The sequence below is a fragment of the Thermobia domestica genome, chromosome 1 (genome assembly GCF_964235325.1).
Source record: "Thermobia domestica chromosome 1, izTheDome1.hap1.1, whole genome shotgun sequence".
Lineage (NCBI taxonomy): Eukaryota > Metazoa > Arthropoda > Insecta > Zygentoma > Lepismatidae > Thermobia > Thermobia domestica.
This window is the reverse complement of record NC_137454.1, coordinates 341,800,392-341,817,708: the sequence shown is the minus strand read 5'-3', so window position 1 is coordinate 341,817,708 and position 17,317 is coordinate 341,800,392. Positions and strand designations below refer to the sequence as shown.

The window sequence follows — 17,317 nt, the reverse complement described above, 5'->3', positions numbered from 1 at the left end:
GATATATATATATATATATGAATTTGGTGCCTTTAAGAAAAGACTGGACAATAAATTGTATGTATTCGTTGTTGCCTTTGAAACACACGTAAAAAAAAGTGAGTTTACTGTACACTATTTGTTAAATGTCGCGGAATAAAAATACTGATATATTTATTTTCTATTATTTGGTAATTATTACGCTGACTTAGCATAACCAGTGTTAGTATCTATGATTTAGTACCATCAAACTGTTAATCCAATCATGAAGTAATATTATGAAATATACACGTATATGATAAAATCTTATTGTACAAATATATTGTGTTAGCCCTTTAAGTGTTGAGTTTTTGGGAAGAAGTTATTCTAGAAATTTTGTTTTCCTAAAATGTGTCTGAAAACAAACAAACAAAAAAAGGTCTTTTTTTTAGATCATTCCACCCATTGCAACAACCTTACTACCTAGTCTCGTAATCAAATTAAGAAGAAACAATAATTTGAGAGTATATACATGCCACCAGCATTCAATCTAACAGAAGCAAATTCAAAGCGTACACCTTCCGCACTACAAGTGTAAATTGCGGAGGGCGTGTAAATGTGTTTTCGACACTTAAAGGGTTAAGAAATGTTATTGTTTTTTTCGTAACTAATTTACAATAAGCAATGTAAGTCGAATGTAATTTTGTTCCAACTAACTGGTGAACCACTTGAACATTCAAATACTGTAAAGATACGTTCCATATTAAATAAAGAAACTATTCCTTGTATAAAGTAATTCATTTCTTTCCATATAAGTTTACGGATATTGCATGTTACTTGCGACCCTGGCGACATAATTTTATTTATACCTGCCTCCTCTTTTGATACACTACAAGCTATCTTCTCTCTGGCAGAGACACAAATTTTGCTGGTATATTCTTTATATTTGATTAAGTAATTTATTTTATAAAGAACTTACTAATATGTTTCAGCACTAATGTAGTACATTGGAAACACAAAGCAATCAATATACTTTCCTTCGAGAAAGTATCCGGAATTTCTCATTTAAAAAGCCAGCGTAAAAGGTTCTGTATTTTTTTCTCCTGTAAGATGGCAGCACTATGCCTAGTTATGATGTGCAACATGAGCGTGACCGGTTAATAAGTTTGTTTAGGTTTACGAGTTTTGTTAGCCGACCTCAAGTGTGTCTTGCGATTTTTACAAAGAATAAAAATATTGACCAAAGAGTTTACCTGAAATTTGCTGGTGCCAACAGAATTTCATGCACAGAATCGTTGAAGACCTAAAGTGAATCAGTTTTATTCAAAACTCAAACGTAAGGCCGAAAAGTGTGTGAAGACTTGCCTTGTTCCAGTCGTCCTTCAACATCTTTGACCGATGAAAACATCAACAAAATAAAAGAAACTGATAGAAAATCATCATGCAAGCTTCAGAGTGAGAGAGAGAGAGTGAGAGATGTGAGAGAGAGTGAAATGTGAAATGGTCCTGAACCTCAACATTTCACACAAAACTGTTCGTACCATTCTTAAAATTTGGGCATCAGACACGTCCCCATTCGACTTGTTCTGAAACAGCCTAATTTTCTCCAAAAAGAATAACGGACAATAAGTTACTGAAGAAATGCTCGATCGGTCAAGATCCGATCCTACGTTCAGGGATGCATTATTACGGGAGATGAGACATACCTTTACGAGTTTAATATGCAAGCAAATCAAAAGACCACTGATTAGAGAGGGTAAAATAAGCCAAAGCCAAAGACACAACGTCAAAGTTGCTCCAAAATTAAGGTAATGGAGTTTTTTTGTTTTTTTTTTTTTTTTTTATTATTTATTTATTTTTCCCGCTTACCATGATGATGTACATTCAACAATCAACAAAGAGTACTATTTAAGCCTAATGAGACATTTACATGAATATATTCGTCGCAAAAGACTCGAACTGTGGAAGAACAATTCATGGACTGTGCATCACGATAACGCACCATTACAAAAGGCGATTATGACGACCGAGTTTTGGGGGGAAAAATAAATAAATAAATAAATAAATAAATAAATAAATAAATAAAATAACGAATATTCTTGATCAAGCTCCATTATCACCTAATATGTCCTCTGTTTCCGAAACTCAAACCACCACTTCGCGGAAGGCATTCAGAGTTAGTTGAATCCATCAAACGAAATTCGCTGAAGGAGCTGAAGACTATTCCGGAAAATGACTACGAAAATGTTATGATTGAGTTAATCGTTGGCAAATATATATATTGCTTCAAAAGGGTCATATATTTGTGGGCGAGAAAATAAATTTCGACGGTTTATTAAATAGGGTTTGCTTTACTGACAAATTTCGGGTAGTTTCTTGTCAGAAAGTAAGTTTCGTTTGGTTTGGTGTAAGTCCAATGTTTCCAATGAGTAACAGCCACTGCCGGTGTCTGACACCAAACCCAGAGCCCTCTCCACTGATCTAGTGGCTAGCATGAGTCTTTATAGTTCACGTGGTCCTGGGTTTGATTCCCGATGGGAGTGCACAAAAAAAAAAACTAATTTCACGATCATTCACTTTCATTAATTATCCTGTGTCCTTAGCCAAAAGGGCATCCTGTGGGACGTTAAACTAAAAAAAACCTAGAATGCAGTACGGTCTCATATTTCGAGATGGTCATTATAGAACTACAAAGAGAACAAAACGCCTTATTTGTAGTTGTACGAAGGTTTTGCTGAGCTTCATAATGTAGATACATAGTATATATGTATGTGCGTGTGGTAAACACGTTATATGACAGATTTCTGTGTAATAAAGTTCACAAAATACAAAAACACACAGATACAAGAACATTTCGTATATTTAAATTACTACTCTTAAAATATGAACTACATTTGTTGTAGAACTTTTAAACCTAATATGCTCATTCCATGCTGAAGTACTGTTCTTGAAATATGGAAAAGAAGCAGTCTTTGGCTTGCAATATGGGCGTCTTGATTTTTAACTGGCAACACTTTGAAGGCTTTATTGATGGCATTGCTGGAATAAGAACAAGGAAATTATTTTATAAATACGACAATCAAATTCATCTAGTCATTAAAAACAATACTATTATTAATACGACGAGAGAGTGATACACATATAGTTCAGTGATTCATTCTCGTCAAACCATTTCAACAAACTTGATGAATATTTGCTCTGAAGTGTTTAAATCAATGACTGTTTCTTTTGGTTTAAGAATAGCCTACACAAAGGAAAGCTTTTAATTCAAGTTGTAATCGCATTTTTCTGCCGCTGTTAAAATTCTATAAACTTAAGCATTCATTCGCATTTATTCCAGCTTTACTACGGCAGATCACGATTACATCCGCACTTATATTTTATTGAAACCGAAGCTGGGCACACAGATCAATAAAACATAAGTACCGTAAAACAAAAATATGTATAAATGATTAATTTTAGCACAAGTATTAACGAACAAGAATTACCCTACAATGTAAATCACAAAACCTAGTTAAACTGTGCAAAAATATAATATTGCTGGATATTAAAATGACATTAAAAAATTACAAGCATACCAGTAACTTTTGTTTGGCGTCCTTTGATTGTTTTAACCTTTTATTTTTAATTTTATTTAATTTTCTTCAACGAAGAGGTGGCTATTTAAATGTGTTAACGAATTAATGTTTTACTTATTTACAGGCAACTTTTGACTGGTTTCTATGTTTCTCCTCTTCCTCTAGCGAATAAAATAATGACATCGTAAATATGAGCACTGATGTAATAATGTCATTAAAGTCTGTCACTGCACAAGAAAATTCAATAATTTTTACCTAACGTATGGATAATGCATTCATCTATACAAAATATACAAAAGTCATTTTATAATAGTTTGGTAATCAAAAGTAACGTTGGAGACTATTTCTATGTAGCGACAACTAATGATCATCATTTTATTTTCTAACTTCTGACTGATTAGTTGATTTTACTTTGTTTTCACGCACTACCGACGTAATGAAGGATGGGTTTTCGATTTACCACGCCGGAACTTGAATCCTATGGCACAGACAGGCTCTAGGAAATTTGCTGCCCCGTGCAATGGCATCATTTCCCGCCTTCCTTTCTTCAGAAAGGACAAATCTTAAAAGCCACGATTTTAAGTACGCTACCCCATCATGAACAACGAAGAGGAGGGTTAAAAAAAGAACTCGCACTCAGAAAGGCCTGAACTCTACTAATACAATCTCGTTGTGTGTGTTTTTTAAAGAATAATAATATGTTTGTGAAAGATAAAGCAAACACACTTGCAGAGGAAAGATGCTAATCGTTTTTTATAGAATTCAATATTGAGCTTCAATCTCAATATATCAGTTTGCAATTCCAGTGCAACTAGCTCCTTCATCTTTATTTCTTGATTTTCCCTCTATATCCGTTACAAAAAAAAAAAAAAAAAAAAAAAAAAACTTCTTTCCACCTTCAATCATAAGGAATTTGTTTGTGACAAAGACAAGACTAGCTTTTATGTCAAAATTGTGATAACTAACTAAATGGACCAGCTGTTCGCGAATTGAGTTCTTGTATTTGACAACAATCATGCAATTGATGATTGGATTTGTTTGGCCATTTGCTTTAGCAGTGTGCATGTGATTTTAAACTAATGCGACCTAAACATGATTTATGAATGTAGTATTCAAACAGAAGGAGAGATTAGTAAATTTAACTACCATCATCATGAAATCTGTTTCCAAGAAATATCTGCTTTATATTTGCTATAAATAATATAGTTATGACAGATTTTGCCGCCCCTAGAAATTTGCCGAGCAGTGCAAATGCAAGTGTGGCACAAATGATAGAGCCGGCCCTGTGCACAGACTATTGTGTAAGATCATTCTGCACAAAACACGCTCTTCTCCAGCACACTACATCACCACCAAGAGAACTGGATAACAAGACCACCACACATTTCAGCTATTAACTAACTGTTTTCACATTGTGACACCAATACTTATGATTAGTGGTATACACATCAATTAACATATTTATAACAAAAAAGAAAGAAAGAAAGGAACTACGTAAGATATAATGTTCCATTATAAGTACATACATAATAATTTATCCAATGTCTCATACCAAAGAATTAGTAACTAAAATTTAAAAAATAAAAATATAATGTTAGGTAAGTAATACTCATGTTTAGTAAATCCTTACCACAACTGGAATAGATAATTGACCAAAATGCACGACTCTAATTGGTCATAACTTTTCTTTAAGACTTCATCAAACCTAGAAATAAAAACGAAATATTACATGTTGGACATTTCATTGGAAGTTTCCGAATACTACGAATTTTACATAGTAATCAGCAAATGTTCTATGTCACGGAAAGTTATTTTTGTATACGGGTATTCCTGGTTTACATAGATTGTACAATGTGTAGCTCCTAATAGGGTACTTTTACGATTAGTTCTAGGATGGTTAATTTGATTAAGATTTCTGTCATTCTATCAGAAATTCATAACTTATTTACATAAAACCTACAAACTCATTTAAATCCATGTATAGTTTTATAAGGAATACAGTTGTTACTGCGTAACCTTAAATGTAACTGCAAGCAGCGTATGTTTATGTAACGAGATAAGTCATTGACGAAGGTGGAGGTTTCCATTAAATATTTTGGTATCAATAAATACCTAGACGCAATCCTTAGCTTAAGTTAATAGTTATAATCGTCATTTAATTCCTTTAGTAGTTATTGGACTGAAGAAAGTAAAAAATAACAGCGACAGGAACAGATATTATGATAATACATGTAGAAAATCAAAAATAACGATGATGAGAACCTATATTATGACATGTAGAAAACCAAAAATAACATGATGGGAACCGATTTTATGACAACACATGAAGAAAGCCACAAATAACAATGATGAGAACCGATATTATAATACATAGAAAGCCAAAAATAGCAATGATGGGAACCTATATTATGACAACATGCAAAAAGCAAAAATAACGAAGGTGGGAAACGGTATTATGACAACACATGTAAAAAGCCAAAAATAATAATGATGGAAACCTATATTATAACAACACAGGTAGAAAGCCAAAAAATAAATGTCAGGAATCTATTATGACAACACGCAGAAAGCCAAAAATAACGATAATGGAAATCGATATTATAACAACACATATACGAGGATAATTTCAAAACCAAGATCTATTTCTAATATAAAGAATAGTTTTTCTCAATAATGTTTATATCATTTTAAAGCTTGTACATATATCTATTTTCTACATAATCGTCATTTCGATTTCTGTAGGTGCTGTGGCATTCTTTCTAAGCCCATATCATACCAGCTTGCCGCTATGTGTTTGAGGAAGCGCTTGTTGTTGTCGTTGCTGAAGTTTGTTCCAGCCAAATGTTCTTTCAACTCAGAAAACAGGTGCTGATCACTGGTTTGCTCAACCTTCGAGACTGTCTCATCGGAAATTGATTGTTTCCCGCTTTTTTTTTTTTTTTCCGTCGTGAATTTCAGTACAACCAGCTATAAACTTCCTATTCCACTTGCGGACATTTCTCACATCCATGCACGACTCATCTTATACTTTTGTCAATTGGCAATGAATCTCAATCGGCTTAACACGTTTTACGTTCAAAACTGAATAAACGCGCGAACTCTGCACTTGCTAGTACCCCCAAGTGGGAGATCCAGTACTAACGGTTGCCAAGCCAAGAATGAGCGTCTTGGCGATGTGCGCACACGCTTGTTTGAATGTGGAGAAAACAAACACAACAGTGATGCCAAACTGCAACACGAAGAGTTCCTTGTGTCCTCATAGCTTTGATCGGCTATAACTCTTTGTAACTGTATCACCAAGAAACTTAGTTAGTATGGTTTCGACGTGTGCTCTACAGAGCAGCTTATATTTCAACTAGTGATCTATCTACCACAAACTTCTACAATTCGAATTATTAATATATAACTAATAAAATCTTTTTCTCTCTCCCTCTCTCACTCTCTAATAAAGTGTAAAACTAACAAAACAGTTATAAGTAGTTCTTGTACTTCTTCACCTAAAACAAAGTGGCAAACGCAGCTAAACAAGGGGGTTTGCAATTATTATTATTATTTAAGGACAAAGTCTCTGCATTACAACGCTGGGTCATAAGTCAGTTGATAAAAAATGAAATGAAATCTTTGTTTTACGCCCCACGGTTATGCCGTGTAGGCTAACGAAGATGGTGATGATGAGAAATGAATGAAATGGTGGACTGAAGAAAGTGGGAGGAAACGGGAGAACCCCGAGAAAAAACACGCGCATGGTGTTTGTCCACCACAAAGTTCACTTGACGTGAGTGGAGATCAAACCAGGGACCCCACGCACCAAAGATGAACGCTCTACCACTGAGCCATTGCGGCCCAAATCAGTTGATAACAATCAATGAATTAATTATCAACTATAAAACTATAAAATTATTAGAAGTTGTGTCATAACATCAGATGGTCAAAGCGTTTCCCATCATTTTTAATGCACAAAACACGGCGCTACAATCTTAGGACTTTCTTCTGTAGTCGAGATATTTAGGCCTACCTGGACCAGGAAGATCCTACCCAGACCGCTTAGTCAAACCTTTTATTCAAGTTATAGATTGCATGTCGAGATGGAGGTACAGTGTTGGGAAAACGTTACACAGATATCTCAATCACATCTTAGTAATTGTGATCATGTAACCACTAGGTTTGAAGTACGAACACATATTTATCCTTTGATAAATCCTATTTATTGTAAGGCTGCTTAGTTACAAATATAACCAAGTTCTAATCCTTTATAAAAATCACTTCATATAACGTATCTTTCACGAACCACACCATAACGTGTTGTTTACTCACTCAGCTACTGTTACTCTGATCAACAGAACAATAACTGGTAGCGTCAAGCAACTTATGGCCCATGCTGTATATCGACAACCACAAGGATCACAATCCATAAATACCTAACGTAAACCATCGTAATGCATTTTAATTGATAGTATCTATTTGAATAATAATAATAATAATAATAATAATAATAATAATAATAATAATAATAATAATAATAATAATAATAATAATAATAATAATAATAATAATAAAGAACGAGAACGGTAAAATCAATAATTCGAAAGTGCAGAACAGAAAAAAGACTTGATTTTCGCAGGAAAAAAAAGCCAAAGCATACAACCCTGCCGGTACTGTACAAAGGTGATCGTGTGTACCAAATACCTGCAGAAGGGAAAAGAACGTTGTCTCCGACGAGAAATACGATCGATATGATTAACAAGTCTTTCATGAGAGATCAGACAGTAAACAGGAATAAATGCTTCAAGAGTTGATTACAGTCCATATAATTGCAAATATGAAATACAGTGAAACCTGTCTTTAGCGGAATCGAGCGGGACTTGCAAAAATTTCCGTTAAAGTCAGGTTTCCGCTTAGTGGAGGTAGACCTTTCCTTTCTTTAAAAAAAAATACATGCTTATAAAGGGGCATACTGACAAAATATATTGCTGTACGTACATTGTTCGATTACAGTACTTCTTTCTTCTACGAATAAATACATACACAAAAAAAATTAAAATGAATACAAAATATGCTATGCACACGTTTTCTTTATTTTTCTAATAGTCAAGTAGGGTTTTGTGTGTACATTGCTGCTTGGCTGCTTGACTTTCCGCATACAGTTTAGCCTGAGAAATTATACTAAGTGAATCAGAATCATTTTTTCGTAAGGCAAATTTTTGCAGCTCCTTTAAACTTCTGAGAGCATCTTGATATGTATTTATTCTACACTCTTCTTGGAACTCGGTATCGTATTCCTCTTCTTCCTCAATCTCGTTTTCTTCTTTCCGACATTCCGTATGATTCTTGATTAAGTTGCGGGGATTAAGGACAATTTGTGGGGGTGAATATGAGTAGTGATTGGGGAAGATCAACACTGTCCAGAAATATTTAACAAAAGAACGAACATTTTATCGCAGACAGTGTAATGTATGTCTCACAGAATGTCTAAACATCTTCTAAACGCTGTAGTCCGGAACTCAGAATTTTCCGTTAAATGTTTATTTTTCTTTCCGTTGTCCGCGTAACACAGTTTCCGCTTAATGAAGGGAGTTTTACACGTTTTGTTCTCCAAAATTCATGGGACCGTGAAATATTTCTGTTTAAGACAGTTTTCCGTTTAATAAAGGGTCCGTTGAAGACAGGTTTTACTGTATTAGTGTAATATCGGGACTGGTTTTCGGCATAAAAGAATTTTATATCTTAGTAAAAATGAAACGAAATCTTTAGTTTAATACCCTGTAAGCTAAAGGAAACGGACGATACATGTAACCGAACGAATCCCCAGAGCTTACCTATGGTGCGTGGGGTCCCTGGTTCGATCCCGACCAAGTAAGTTTGTGGTGGACAACATCATGTCAGTGTCTTTTTTCGGGATACTTCTGTTTCCTCCCATATTCTCATTCCACCAATTCTTTCATCATCATTCAAACAGCAAAAAATACTACAAGAACAAGAATAAAAGAATACCTCAAACATTCAAAGGAACAAGCTCTAACCAGTGTTAGGTTCTCACCAGCACATCCAACGTAAGCAAAACACTCCATTAAAAAGATAACAGTACTTCACAAATTGAAAGAAGTACGTATGAATCATACACAATCTGTTCAGTGGGAAAGCTTATCTTTTTTTTTTTTTTTTTCACAGTACAACCAGTGTCATTTATTGGAGAATTATATGTACTAAGTAGCGACATATTTCGACTATCTTCCATCAAAGTTGCAAAATGCTAGCAAAGACAGTCCATGCGTGCGGATATTATGACTGGCAGCCTGAACGCCAGTCGGAAAGGGGAAAACGGAGCAACGAGCCAACATTAAATTCTGTTTTAATTTGGGTAGAAATGCAACAGAGGCGTTTCAAATGATTCAATCTGCTTACGGTAATGAGGCATTGACCCGTACGAACGTGTTTAAGTGATAGGCAAAATTTCGTAATGGTCGAGAGGGCATACGCAAAAATCCTTGTGAATTTGCATGACTCATTGAGGGTCCCACTGGAATTCTGAAGTTCATCTCAGTCTAACCGAAAATTTGGGCGAACGAAAGGTCTGTGCATGGTATGTGCCACACATACTCAGTGACAAATAAAATCATTGTAGAATGGAACATTGGAGCAGTTGATGTGGATCCAGGATTCATGTCAAGCATTGTAGAAGGTGATAAAACACGATGTTGTTCAGTAAAAATCACTGACAAAGTATCAAAGGTCGAAATGGAAGTCAAGGTTCTCCTAAACCGAACAAAGTGCGCATGCAATAAAGCCTAATCAAAACTTTGCTCACCGTGTTTCTTTGATTTCAAACGCAAAATCCATAAGGAACTCACTCTAGAGGGTCACACTGTGAACGTGGAGTATTATCCGAGTGTTTTGCAATGTCTATTGACCAGGATTCGTACGGTTCGACCTTAGTATTGGCAACAAGGTTCATAATTTTCTGTTGCATAACAATGCACCCTGCACAAGAGCATGATGGTACGCCAGTTTGTGGCCAAAAATAGGACCGTAGAGCTTGATCACTCACATATTCTCTAGATTTAGCTCTATGTGACTTCTAGGTTTTCCTGAAAATGAAATTGGCATTGAAAGGAAGGCGTTTTGACACCGTTCCAGATATCTCCGTTAAATTAGGAACCCAGAATTAAACCAGGATAATGGGTTGCTAGATAAACGATGGGATTACAAAATGCAATAAAGCAAACCATAGAATTGACACTGCACGGGAAAAAGAAAGGATACTCATTAAGATATTTATAGGTTTATTCAATTCATGAATAAGATACAGCTAGATTTCGAATATGGCAACACTGCAACAATTGGAACGAATAAAACAGTGGTTGTGTTACAGCTCAAGTTTACATAATTTTTTGTTTGGTTTTCATTATTTGCATCAAACATTTTAGGGAACAAAATTAAAGAGAATCTAGGAGTTGTACCTAAGAAAAAAATAAATAAAAATAACAGGATAAGTAATCAGGAATGTTGGGAAGAATTTGGAAACAACGAACAAATGTAACCAGATGGAATCTCGATTCTCGTCAGAAGTTTTCATCCCAAGTTAAAGCCAACAGATAAGAGTTACCGAAATTTGAGTGAAAACAAAAAGCAGAGGTACCAAAGTAAAGGTTTATTTTTTTATTATTATTATTAGTAGTAGTAGTAGTATATATATATATATATGAGGTGTTTCAAAACAACAACAACGTTTGGGAGGTGAATCCTGACACCAAGATAAGACAAAAAGTATAGATCAACCTGGGTGCACAAATGCTTCCTTTCGGAGTTATAGGCTGCCGAAAACATGAAAAAATGAAATTTAAAGGTCCATAGCTCCAATACTATGCGACGTACTGTAGTCGGGTCAAAACTTTACTTAGAAACTAATATGTGCGCTATCCAAAAATACATGTTTCAGAATCCTGCGGTACTCATGCAACAATTTGTATAGAGGGTGTTTGGCTACGGGCATATAATCTGAAACACTCACCAACTACCTCTATCAAAATTGTTGAGGAAGTACGCAGTTTTCTGAAACACGGATATTTGGATAATTTATATACTAGTCCCTACGTGAGGTCTAGACCCGACTACGGTAGGTCCCATAGTATTGGAGCTGTGGACCTTTAAAGTTAATTTTTCATGTTTTCGGCAGCCTAAACTCCGAAAGAAAGCATTTGTGCACCCAGATTAGGCTTATCTTGGTGTCACGAATCACCTCCCAAACGTTGTCGGTGTTGTTTTAAAACACTCTGTATTAATATACAAGTATATAAAGACAAATTAAGACGTTAATGTTCTCTCACTGAGTTACTGTAAACTCCTCATGCCCTAGTAAGCTGGTAATGTTCATATCAACATATATATACAAGTCAACTACTTTACTACACAATGCTATTAACAGACTTTTTTTTTTTTTTTTTTTTTTTTAATACGTATATAAATAACACTTAATTTTAGTAAATCTTAATTTAAAAAGTTTACCTCGCAAGTTCTAACACTAATATCAAGGCCTCTGGTTCTGTGAAAACATTCGGGTCACAACTTTCAGGAAGAGATGCTCCACAATTTTTTTCTAAGCTCCACAATCTACAGTGAGTGTACTGTAATCGAATCCCCGTGTCTCCCTGAAACTGATATGCAAAGTATTAATTTCTGAATTTGTGTGTTATATAAATATAATGAATCACACAGAAACACTACTAACTCTTTCACTATACGCATCATTAAATACAATCTAGAAAAAGAAAGAAAAAGAAAGTTATTGTGAAGCACCCAAGTGAGTACCACCTTGCATTCACGTGATTCAAGTTTGGGAGTAGAGTGTTTCACATGGAGATAAATACTAGGACAGATTAGTGGGTATGAGTTCTGGACAGAGGAAAACTAATAAGGAAGGAATACACATAAACGTAATTGTTTTAAAAAATTGAAAATAAATTTTAAAAATACACAACTGATAACAAAGGAAACACTGTGTGGTCCAAAAGTAAGTTGTTAAATCAGAAGCTTTTTTTTTTAAATCAAGTTTCTTAATGTTTATCATGTTAAAAATATGCAAAAATTGTACAAAATTTTATTTTTGTACGTACAAGGTTTTCGTACGTTTTATTTTGTTTTATTTATTTTTCAGACTTCTTGCTTAATGATTACGGAAGAGAGCTTTGATGTGATAGTTCGTAAAAGAGAAGTAAAACTAAATGAAGAAAGAAATTTCAAAGAAAATTTAATAACTGGAACTCGGACCCTCACACAATGAATGAATTCGACAAGTGTTCCAAACTGAACCAACAACTTCGGTTAAAAACGTCAATTTCACACTTTGTTAAAGACAACAGTCCACAGAATCTTGCATTGAACATTTATGAAAAAACCACAACTTACAGAGCAAGTTGCAAATAAAAAGCTATTAGATAACATATTCAGTGATAAGACGACTTTCCACACATGTATGGATACCAATGTCATGTCTGGACAAATGAAACACTAACTGAAGTCATGCAATGGGAAAGGAATTCTCCAAAATTTACTGTGTAGCTTGTAATTACCAAAATCAAAAATTTATGATTCTTTCTTCTTTGAAAGCATTTGTAACAGGAGATAACTTCTGAAATGCTTCAGAATATGTTTCATTTGTCCAGAACGCTAAGGATAGATTTGAAATTTGTAGGGATACGGATGAAGGACATACTCGAGAATTGACATAAGATTAGTAAATCCTTTTTCGTTTATTGTTTTTTTTTAAACAAATATCTTTTTTTTCTTTACTGTCTTTTTATATACATCTATCATTTTAATAATCATAACTGAGTTACAAAAATAAAAAGTTTTTTTTTTTTTTTTTTTTTTTTTTTAATCTATCAAAATAGGTAGTTAATTTTGAAATAACCTATACATTCAAAAATAACATTTGTATACTTTTAGCAGATTTTTAACATGATACACATTAATACAAGGTGTGTTAGAAAAGTAGTGAGACTTTTCTGTTAACGATGAATTTCATTATGTTTACAAATCAAGGTTATTCCCTTGAAAATAGTCTCCCTGGGCAGCTACACACCGATAGGGATGCTGTTTCCATTCTTCGTAGCAGTGCTGGACGGCTTCTGCTGGAACACTTTTCAACTCGTCGTTCACGTTCTTCTGGATATTATCCAAAGCACCAAAATGGCGCCTTTTTAAGTGGTTCTTAAGCAAGAGGAATAAAAAGAATGTCATACAGATCGAGATCCGAAGTACAGGAATGCTTTCTTCTGCCAAAAATTCATTGATGGAGACTATCACATAACATGGTGCGTTGCCGCTAGTGTAATAACCTAGTGCGCGCAACGCCTGGTCGCACACATGCCACCCTTTTCCTGAAGCTTTCACGGACTTCTCCATAAAAAGTTTGACAGTTTGTCCAGGTGGCACAAATTTCTTGTGGATTGTCACAAAAACAAATGAAAAAAAAAAAAATAGCACCGATTGAATTTTGGATTTACTCATTCTCACTATTTCTTTGGAACGGTAAAAATTTGCAATGATTTTGACATCCTAAAAAGGACTTGTGCAATCTGAACACTTGTGCCCTGGATAAGTAATGTTCTCCATGAATCCTTTGTAGTTTTGCATGAGTCACAACAGCGATTACGCTAAGCTTTACACAAAACTTGATGGTACAACATTGTTCAAACTTTTGCCGGGCCACTTTTGTAACGCACCTTACAAACACAATTTCACTTCAAAAGCTCTCAATAATGGTGTAGCAACTGGAGTAAGTTCAAATTTATACTTAGCCAACAGCAAGGTTTAGCTTAACTGCTGTGAGAAGATGGAGGCAGCTAAAACAACTCGTAACTATTTTTTTCTTTGAGTGTTCAATTCACAAGTACTTCCTTGGAGACATTTTGAATATGGAAAAAAAAAATAATGATACAATACAAATAAAAAATAATTTAAAAAAGAAGAAATTAACAAGAATAAAAATAGGTGTATGGGAACGGACTGAATGGACGTATTATACACAGGTGTCCGCATATAGGATGGAAATGTGTCTTCCCATCTCCTCCTTCTGAAGGACATAAAAGAGTCTGGCTGTAAGAAATAGAAATCTCAGTTTAAACTGTTTCTACAGTGCAGGGAAGCAGCAGATAATGTAATTACATAAGCAACACTGATTTCTTAAAAGTCAGATACTAATGAAAGCAAGTCATTGCTGGAACGTCTATGGTCACGATTTTTCCAGTCAGCTACTTACGGTGAATACAAATATTGAGAATATTTACGCGGAAGATGTAGTCAAATGTATTTGTATATGTTTTGGAAAAGGTAGACGGGTAATTGGAGCGTTGAAAGAATATCGAAACAGTTGGAGTCTCGCCATCATAGGAAGTTGGCTAGTGAATGAACTTCAGGATATAAATGAGATTGGAATAATAGCAACTTTTTCAGATTACATTTTTTTCAGGATTGAACTGTTTGTGGAGAATGTCGTACTGATATCCCCAGTTAAAGTGCTGACGGGATAATTTTGAGTCAGAGTCGACGTGATGGAATAGATACGGGATTTTCGAATGAGTGTTCACTTTCAAATCGAAAGTTGTTCAGTACGACAAAATGAGGTAGTTGGATTAGGAATTGTGTGCTGATCTTTTACGATTCGGAGTATGTGTAGCAATTCTTCAAGGATTATGAGGCCATAGGTAAGTGGAATATTCGTATGTAATGAGTAGGGCTAGGATTTCTAGTGGAAGTGAGTACTGAAATTGTGGGTGGATATGTGAAAAAACACCGCTTTTGGTAGAAATATGGTGGAATGAAAACTATCCTAGTCAATGATTATACTACATCGCAAACACAATTTTAGTATTTTTATGTTAAATTCTACACGTCTAGATATTTGGTCACTTGAAAAGTATATCTTTAAATGAACATTGAAAAATATAAATGAATATCACAATTTAGCCTTCGATTTGTTGATATTTCAAAACATGGAAGATGTCCGACTTTTCGGTTTGCCAAGAATATTTTATACTGCGAGAGAACATCTATGGACACAAACGGAGCACTCTGTTTACATGGTAAAACTCCAGGTCCGTCATATTAGTTAGATCTCGAACTCTTTAGAGATCGGAGATTTTCGCCAAACTACTTTCAAGTCTGAGTTTTGCTGATCCGTGCAGACTATACAGGGTTTGTCCGGAAAGTAATAGGACTGAGTCGATTTAAAAAAAAAAAATATTGAGCCAATCGTTACAATTCTTTAAAAACTTTCAAAATAGGCTCCTTCTGCGTCGATGCAGCGCTGCCAGCGCGATTTCCAAGCACTGAAGGCGTCACGGAAGTCATTCTCCGGAATAGCCTTGAGAGCCGCGGTGCAAGCTGCTTGGATCCCCTCTGTCGTCTCAAAATGCTTGCCTTTCATCGGGCGTTTCAGGCGAGGAAACAAAAAGAAGTCCGGGGGCACATCTGGGCTGTAGGGCGGCTGCGGAAGCGTTGGGATGCCGGCCTTTGTCAAGTAGCTGTTCACAAGAAAGGCGGTGTGAGCCGGAGTGTTGTTGTGGTACAGCTTCCAGTCGGCTCCGATGTCTGGTCGGACCCAACTGACCCTTCGTTTGAGTCTCTTGAGCACTTCCACGTAAAACTTGGCGTTGACGGTTTGTCCAGGAGGAACAAATTCATGGTGGACGATGCCTTTGATGTCAAAAAAGACAATGAGCATCGTTTTCACTTTGGATTTGCTCATTCTTCCCTTTTTTGGGCGAGAAGACGCCGGCGTGTGCCACTCGGAAGATTGCCTCTTTGTCTCGGGATCATACTCAAAGATCCATGATTCATCACCTGTGATTACGTTATTCAAAAATTGGGGGTCACTTTCACACATGTTCAAATTTTCTTGGCACAATTCCCCTCGCCGCAATTTCTGGTCGTCAGTGAGCACTTTTGGGACAATCTTCGCGTACACCTTGCGCATGTTCAAATGCTCCGCCACAATTTCATGAACCACAGTTTTTGGTAAATTTAACATCTGGGCAATTAAACGAATACTTAGTCGACGGTCTGAGTTCAAAACTTCGCGCACACGAGTCACATTGTCGGTGTTTGTCGAAGTCGAAGGTCTTCCAGCACGGTCTTCATCGGCGACCTCTTCCCGGCCCTCCGAAAAGGCCTTGTGCCACCGAAACACGCCACTTCTTGCTAAAGCATCATCTGGGTAAGCCTGCTTGATCATATCAAACGTCTCTGTCGCAGATGTACCGAGTTTAACACAGAGTTTAATCGCGTACCTCTGCTTTAACGAACGCTGCATTTTCGGCTTGCACCACTCACAGAAACACGTCGCGCGAAAAAGCCTGTCCTGACTCTTCGTGTGCTCGGAGACAACAGACCAGCCGCTCGTTCGTTAGCTAGGAACGCCCTCTACCGGATCCAGTCGGTGCGCGCACGCTCCGGAGTACAGTCATGGCTGAATAAAATCAGTCCTATTACTTCCCGGACAAACCCTGTACTTTGCAGCTTGAGGTATGATCCATTGTTTCTGCTTGGCGAATTGTTTACAACAGAATACTACGGCACATATCCAGCTGCCCCATCTTTATGACAACTGGATCTGGAGGAAGCGCTATCCCGTTGTCTCCTTATACACTTGAAGAATATGTAGATTATTCTCTCCTTTGGTTAGGTTTACAGTATTCCGACTGCACAATATTCACTGCACGATACAATGTATGACCCATTTTGCTGTAGAGATATTTCGGCCATCTGAATGCAGACAACATATG

The 17,317-nt window shown here is 35.9% G+C and overlaps 1 protein-coding gene across 2 annotated transcripts in view; it reads right to left on the bottom strand.

Annotated features, from left to right (window-relative positions):
- Nucleotides 1-2,800: 2,800 nt before the first annotated feature.
- ArgRS-m (arginyl-tRNA synthetase, mitochondrial) overlaps nucleotides 2,801-17,317 on the bottom strand; it is a 45,785-nt gene continuing 31,268 nt past the window's right edge. For both annotated transcript variants that reach the window (XM_081729845.1, XM_081729851.1), the window contains 3 exons: nucleotides 12,039-12,187; nucleotides 5,167-5,241; nucleotides 2,801-2,997 (listed from right to left, as the gene is read on the bottom strand). In XM_081729845.1, coding sequence (XP_081585971.1) covers nucleotides 2,847-2,997; nucleotides 5,167-5,241; nucleotides 12,039-12,187 — 375 coding nt within the window. In that variant the 3' untranslated portion in view covers nucleotides 2,801-2,846. The remainder of the gene's footprint in view (nucleotides 2,998-5,166; nucleotides 5,242-12,038; nucleotides 12,188-17,317) is intronic.